The sequence below is a fragment of the Hyla sarda genome, chromosome 1 (genome assembly GCF_029499605.1).
Source record: "Hyla sarda isolate aHylSar1 chromosome 1, aHylSar1.hap1, whole genome shotgun sequence".
In the NCBI taxonomy this organism is placed as follows: Eukaryota; Metazoa; Chordata; class Amphibia; order Anura; family Hylidae; genus Hyla; species Hyla sarda.
Window position 1 is genome coordinate 193535307 of NC_079189.1, and position 8083 is coordinate 193543389.

The window sequence follows — 8083 nt, forward strand, 5'->3', positions numbered from 1 at the left end:
CGATTTCACCGCTATGGTCCCGATCAGCACGACTGAGCTACCAGGATCCAATTTTTTCAACTTTAGATGCGGCGATCAACTTTGATCACCACGTCTAAAGGGTTAATAGCGTGCGGCACAACTATCGGTGCCGCACACTATTAGCCCAGGGTCCCGGCTTTCATTAGCCGCCGGGACCGACCCACTATAACATGAGGTCGCGGCGTGACCCCTTGGTTATAGACCAGGACCGGGCGCAGGGTTTACAGGTACGCCCTGCATCCTTAAGAGGTTAAAAAAATGAAAGAAGTGCTATGGGCAACTTTTCCTCTGCACAGGTTTTGATAAATCTCCACCATAGTGAATAATAATAGAACAGGATACAATGAAAATTTTTTATAATTTAAGAAACGTGAACATGCCCCCTCTCCAGTCTTTGCATATCTATTTCTATGCAGAAGAATTTGAGCTTTTTTTTAATACAAACTATGAAGAAATTTTAAGAAACAGATCAGTGAGATCATTGAGAGAGATTTTCTTTTGTGTTATTTTTTTAATGAAATGTTGTCTCTGCTTGAATTTAAGGATTATGTGTTGCCACACTTGGAATTGCATTGATCATACGGATATGCTTCACTTTCCTGATGGTGACCTGGGCTGGCTTTAATATGAAAGAGAAAGTATTTATTTCTTTGGCATGGATGCCTAAGGCCACAGTTCAGGTAAGGGCTGTATATATAACTATGCTGAGTGAAATATTACAACGTACAGCAAGTCAAGCAGGGTTTCTAAAACTTTTTCTACTGGAGCCTCATTCCGCGAGTGGAAGTCCATGTAAAAATTCTAACTGTTAGCAGTCTACCTTTATTTGCCTCTTATCATCTGAATAACTTTAAAATAAGTACGCAATGGGGGAGATTTATCAAACCTGAGGAAAAGTTGACCAGATCACTTCTTTCATTTTTTAAAAGGCCTCTGAGAAATGAATGAAGAGATCTGATTGGTTGCTATGGTCAACTTTTCCTCTGTACACGTTTTGATCAATCTCCTCCAATGAGTGAGTAATGTTGATTGTTGCAGACAGGAAAAGAACTGGAAAGCTTAGGCTCCTTTCACACTATACTGTTGCTCCGTTACAAAGACCAGTTACAATGTCCCGTTCAGGAAAACCCTTAAAAACGCCCGTTAAAAAATCCCATTAATATCTATGGGATTTTTTGATTATCCTTTCTCACCCGTTATAGCCCGTTATGAATAACGAATGTTATTTGTGATGGGGGAAAAATTAGTGCATATGACGTTTCTTCTCCCGTCACAAATATTACAACACAAATTATTCATAACGGGCTATACCAAGTGAGAACGGATTTACATGAATGGGATTTTTTAACGGCAGTTTTTTAACCACTTATGGACCACGGGCGTACAGGTACTCCCTGACGCTCTGGTACTTAACACCTTAACGACGCAGGACGTAAATGTACGTCCTGGTGAGCTGGTACTTAACGCACCAGGATGTACATTTACGTCCTATGCATAACTGCGAGTATCGGAGCAGCCAGGGACCCGCTTGCAATGGCAGACAGATGTCTGCCATTAACCCCTCAGATGCCATGATCAATACAGATCACGGCATCTGCAGCATCGCAGTACTTTGAATAGATGATCGGATCGCCCGCAGCGCTGCCGCGGCGATCCGATCATCCAGCATGGCGGCTGGAGGTTCCCTCACCTTGCTCCGGCCGTCTCCCGGGGTCTTCTGCTCAGGTCTGCGATTGAGCAGACCAGAGCAGAAGATGACCGATAATACTGATCAGTGCTATGTCCTATACATAGCACTGAACAGTATTAGCAATCGAATGATTGCTATAAATAGTCCCCTATGGGGACTATTAAAGTGTAAAAATAAAAGTAAAAAATAAAAGTAAAAAAAAAGTGAAAAACCCCTCCCCCAATTAAAAACTTAAATTGTCCCATTTTCCCTATTTCACCCCCAAAAAGTGTAAAAAAAATATTTTATATACATATTTGGTTTCGCCACGTGCGTAAATATCCCAACTATTAAAATAAAATGTTAATGATACCGTACGGTGAACGGCGTGAACGTAAAAAAAATAAAAGTCCAAAATAGCTGCTTTTTTATAACATTTTATTCAAAAACAAAAATAATTAAAAAAGTATTAAAAGTTTTGTATAAGCAAATATGGTATCAATAAAAAGTACAGATCACAGCGCAAAAAATGATCCCTCATACCGCCGCTTATACGGAAAAATGAAAAAAGTTATAGATCTTTAAAATAGGGCGATTTTAAACGTACTAATTTGGTTAAACAGTTTGCGATTTTTTTTAAGCGCAACAGTAATAGAAAAGAATATTATCATAGACATCATTTTAATCGTATTGACCCAAAGAATAAAGAACACATGTTATTTTTACCATAAATTGTACGGCGTGAAAACAAAACCTTCCAAAATTTGCTAAATTGCGGTTTTCTTTTTAATTTCCCACACATATAGTATTTTTTTTGGTTGCGCCATACATTTTATGGTAAAGTGAGTGATGGCGTTACAACGGACAACTGGTCGTGCAAAAAACAAGCCCTCATACTAGTCTGTGGATGAAAATATAAAAGAGTTAGAATTTTTTTAAGGCGAGGAGGAATAAACGAAAACGTAAAAATTAAGGGGTTAAGGACCAAAGGCGTACCTGTACACCCGTGGGAATTTCGGTCCCCGCTGCACGCCGGGCGGGGATTGGACCGGGATGCCTGCTGATATCTATCAGCAGGCATCCCGTGCAAATGCCCAGGAGGGTCATGAATTCACACCGGCGATTTGTGGCGATTACAGTCATACGGGTCACGCGTGACTCGGAGATAAATGGTGATCGTGGGTTTAGAATACACCCCCAATCACCTCCTGTATCTATGGGGAGGTGGTGATTTTGTCACCCCCGCAGGAGCGCTGCTATTGGCCGGACGATCATCCAACCAATAGCAGCCGACAGGGGAGGGGTTAATGACCCCTTATCGCAGCTCTGCTAGCCCACTGAGTTCAGTCAGCAGGCAGAGCTGTGAGAAGGAGCCAGGCCCCCCCCTCAGCTGTGATCTGTGCCCCTCAGGGCTTGAAGAACAGATCTCCTGTTTCCAGTAGTGCAGGGTGAGTTTTATCTGCAGGGACAAATCTGCGGCAGACCCCCTAATAGGTCCTCAAGGGTCTACCGCAGATTTTTCACCGTGACCCAGGCCCTCTTAGGGGTTCAGGGCGCTGCATTTGCATCACATATAAAAGTTACACCAAGCACACACACACTACATACTCCGGGCCTCTGCATTAAAAACTGTTTCAGGAAGTATCACACTTCCATGGAGTACTAATTTTTTCCATTTCATTTTAATTTCCCATAATTTGACCCCAATGTACCAAGTCCAGAGCACATTCCAAGTTTTAACCCCATAAAACCACTAAATTGCCCCCCAAAAATTGCCCTCTTTTATATAAAAAAAGAAAACCTGATAAGACCTCTGGGGGTATTTTTTCCAAAAATGGGTCATGGGTCACTGAGTCGCTGTCATCTGGGACTTTTTTATGTTGCCTCAAACAGGGGCAGCAGGTTAGGGACGGCCACACACATCACATTCCCAGAATGATGATTCAGAATATAGGGTTTGGGGTGGGCATATTTTTTTGTTTTGGCTATGCTCTGGGTCATCATTCTGGGAACATAACTTGTTTTACGATTTTATGTCCCACTGTGCCCCATTTTAGTAATTTACCCCATGTAATGCTCCTTGAGGGGGAGGTCCCCGCTGTTCTGGCTTCATAGGCAGCTATGTAGAAGCTCAAGGCCCCTGACTGCGCTCCTGCTCTTCCGTGACAGGTGTGCACCCGCAGAGCTGTTTACTCCCAGATATGAGTTATGTCCTTAATCCAAAGAAATGTACTTACAAATTTACAGTGACATTTTCTTCTTTTACCACTTGTGAAAATGAAAAATTTGGGGTAACCCCAGCATTTTAATGTAAAAAATCGAATTTTTCCTTTTCACATCCTACTTTAATGGCCATTCTCGTGATGGGGAGCAAGGGGCAACAACGGGTCCCGCCGGCTCCCATTTACTATTATGGGGGCCGCAGGACGCGGGAGAAAAAGATGGCTATTGCAGTAATTTATCTCCTGCTATTCCCCCCGGCTCCCCTGACGCCCCTCACACTGCCGGCAGTGTAAAAGTAGCCTTAGAGTCTGTGTCAGACCAGTGCTACAGTTGTCCATGTGGAGTGAAAACCCAACGTTTTTTGTAACATATTTGTGTAAAGGGAATAAATACAATGTATGAAAATAGTTTTGAACAGAATGACAACTTTTTGCCCACACATGGATATGTTCAGCAGTTCCATTAAATTTGAGTTAAGCAGCATTGGGTTACGTTTTGTTGATTTCCAATGTAACACAATCTTAAAAGACTTAATATGATTGTTTTTATTAGGCTGCCATTGGCTCTGTAGCCCTGGATATGGCAAGAAAAAATGAAAACAAACAGTTTGAAGACTATGGAATGGATATTCTTACTGTAGCTTTCCTATCAATTTTAATCACAGCACCAATAGGAGCTTTAATCATTGGAATGACAGGTCCAAAAATGCTCCAGAAATCAAACCAAACCATGGATCTAGAAGAATCTGATTTGACAGACAACAGAACAGAAGTCTGTGGCGTGGTCTAACATACAATCTTCTCCATGCTGGTGAATGGGACAGTTTCTATGATACATTTTTGCTGCAACTGTAACAGTATTTTTTTTAATGAAATGTATTTAATAAACACACCGAAGAGAAAAAATTTAACTAAGTTTATATGTTCCTAAGTGTTTATAGTTTAAGGTAGGTGTTAAATATATTTAGACTTTTCTTGTATTTTTTTATTTGATCTTCCAAAAAGAAAACAAAGACTATAAACTCCAATCAGTATCCAGTACTACAGGAGTGTAATAATACACTTGCTGTACCCTTGTCCAAAACCCTTGTGTTTTAACACAGTCCTACCAGCCATAACACAGCTCTGGTCCTGGTGTTTGACAGTTTGGGCAACTATTGGGATAAGTGTCTGATCTCCTGCACGGCACTCCGGCAGTCCCCAGGAAGAGGGTGTGTTGACCCCTGCAAGATGCGGCAGCAGACACGCTCCCTCCATGTATTTCTATGGGAGAGCCAGAGATACAGCTTTCAGGTGTCTCCATCTCTCCCAAATGGATATATGGAGGGGGTGTGGTTGCCACTGCTTTGTGCGAGGGTTGGCACGCTCCCTTTCTGGAAACTGGCCGGATGCTGTGCAAGCGATCAGACACTTATCCCATTTCCAAAGGATAGGGGATAAGTGTCTGATCTCCTGCACAGGAGTGACATCGCCCTTCCAATTAATATATCTTGTCCCCTGCCTCTTTTTCCCCTAACTGCCTTGCCCAAGACCGAAATAAAGAGGTGGGATGAAAAAATAAAAAGAGGTGCTAGTATAGCACAGATATGTAAAGAGCATAATCCTCAGAAGCATTGGTAACAGCCTCCTAAATAACACGGAAAAGGTGCATCAGGTAACTGGTTGTATTAGATAGTTTGGAAGGGCCTGAGCCCATATTTATATGTCAGTTTGTCTACCAACACAAGTTGATGTCATGTAGTAGATGCCAAACTGTCAGTATGCCCTTACTTTGCCATTCATGAAACAGTTTGCCCTATCTTTTGGGTTCCAAGGGGCAAATATATGGATATAAGAAAGGAAAAGACAAACTTACCCTGAAGCATCGTCCAAACCATGATGGCGTCTCAAAAAAGTATAGAGGTCCGATAAGAAACCAGGCGTGTACCCACGCACGGTTGGGTTTCTTAATAAGGTATCTAGATAAAACCATCCCACTTCATTAGCCACTTGACCTAGCCACTGCACATCAAAAGATTTTTCAGCATCAATTGTGACCAGAGCAAGCAATGTCAGAGTCCCCTTTTCCCCACATAGACATATCTAGAGCCATCAAAACTTTCCTAAAACCAGTCTCCGCTGGAAAACTTAGGAAGGGCCAATGAAGCTAGGTAAGATAAATAACATTAGTCTGGACATAATTTTCAAGTCCTGGTTTATCAATAAGCGGGCCCATCCCTTCTTTTGATAGTATTGTGATGTAAGCCACATTGAAATTACTGGATAGGTTGCACCCTGAAGAAGCACATTAAAAAGGAGTGATAGAGTAGGAGACACCTGACACTGCTTTATAAAACTAAAGGTTCGATATAACTGAGCTAGGAGTTAAAGATACATAGCTTGGTTGGTCTGCTGCTATATACCACCATGCTAAACAAAAGCTGATTTAAACTTCAAAAGCAACATTTTTTTAAAATAACTTTTATATTACTTTATACTGGAAACACTAGTGTGAATTTGGTCCATGTCAAGGTTTTATTGTGTACATCCAATTTAGAAGAGTGTTAAAAGGGTTGTGTCACGATCACACCCTATCGGTCCAGCCAAGACGCTAGAGAGAGTGTGATGGTGCAAGGGTTAAGGCCACCAGACCTCTGGGTATCCACTACTAGTCCCAGCAAGTCACCAAATTAACCCTTAGATAAACATGTTTCCACCAGAGCTGCCTTCAGAAAGGTGAGCTCATATATTTAGAGATCAAAGACCAGAGCTGATTAATTAAACATTTAATCTGATAATAATCACAGTGCTGACTATATAAAAATACAGGAACAAATGACATACAGGTACAAAAATATATAAAAGAGTTTAGCAAGGCAAGTTCAGAAAATAAAAGATGAAGTTCTTACAGCATGATGATATAGCAGTCCATGAGAGTGAGTTCCCGCTGTTCTTAGGATGGTCTTGTCAGCTTGTTGTACAGCATTGAACACCCTGAGTCTAGCATTGTTAAATATTATATATCTGCCTTTTTGGAGGGAGACTCCATTCCCCCCTCCCCTCTGATCCCACCAGGGGGTCTTCTCTCTTCCTGGCCCCTTATCTGTTTGATTATATGATGGGACCAGAGTGCATGACTTCAAAAAAGCCTTTGACTTCAGAGGAGATGTAAACAAACAGCCAGACCCCCAATAAAATGCAATACACAAACCCACAGTCTGAATGACCTCTCACCCATGTCTTGAATGATCCATCACACACAGTTATAATTTATAATACACATATAGGATTTTAATAATCAGGCCTTGGGCCTGACACCTCCCCCTTAAGATGGGGACAGAGAGATCTTGCCCTCCAGGCTGATAGTTCTGTCTCCCTTAACCATCTATTTCTTTTCTTGACACCACAGGCCCTGCATTCCCAGGCAAAGATGGCACTGAAGGGGCCTAGTACATGATTAAGCTGCCTCCTCCTTTCATCTGAGAGCTGTGGATTGATCTCCACATCCTGAAGGGATCCCTGGCTCTAAGCTTCCTCCACTAGGTCTAGTAGGGGATCACTACCCAGCCTTTCCTCTGGTGCACTACATACACTGAGTACCACCTTCTCAGGGTCATAGTATGCCATATTAATGTGGTACTGTCTCTGCTTCTGACCTTTCTCATCAAGGGCAACTACATATGTGGTGGGTTCTAGGCGCTGCAGAATGGGGAAGGGACCCTCCCAGGCAGCCTACAACTTATTCTGCCTGATGGGGTTCAGAACCATTACCTTCTGTCCCACTTCATAGACCCGGTCCCTTGCATTGTGATCATACCAGTACTTCTGCCTGGACTGTGCTGCTGTGAGGTTGTCTTGTACCAGCCCAGTCAGTGCCTGCATCCTGTCCCTGAATCTCAGAGCATACTGCACCACAGAAGTCTCAGGGGCAGGCAGCCCCCATCCCATTCTTCCCTAACTAAATCTCGGGGTCCCCGCACTTTGTGACCATACAATAACTCAAAGGGCGAGAAACCTGTAGGCTCTTGGGGTACCTCCCTGCAAGCAAATAACCGATGGGGTAAATACTTTCCCCAGTCTCTGCCCTCCGATTCTACAAATGTTCATTTCCCTCCCCCCATCTCGTGGTATCAGGAAGCACATTTCCCCCAGGTGAACTAGCATCTCCACCTTCCTCTGCTGGGGCTTGCAA

At 42.7% G+C, this 8083-nt stretch overlaps 1 protein-coding gene across 2 annotated transcripts in view; it reads left to right on the forward strand.

Moving 5' to 3' along the window:
• The window catches only part of SLC9B2 (solute carrier family 9 member B2), an 84069-nt gene extending 79235 nt beyond the window's left edge, over positions 1-4834 (forward strand). For both annotated transcript variants that reach the window (XM_056566371.1, XM_056566379.1), the window contains exons 11-12: positions 565-701; positions 4466-4834. In XM_056566371.1, coding sequence (XP_056422346.1) covers positions 565-701; positions 4466-4702 — 374 coding nt within the window. In that variant the 3' untranslated portion in view covers positions 4703-4834. The remainder of the gene's footprint in view (positions 1-564; positions 702-4465) is intronic.
• The last annotated feature ends 3249 nt before the right edge of the window (positions 4835-8083 follow it).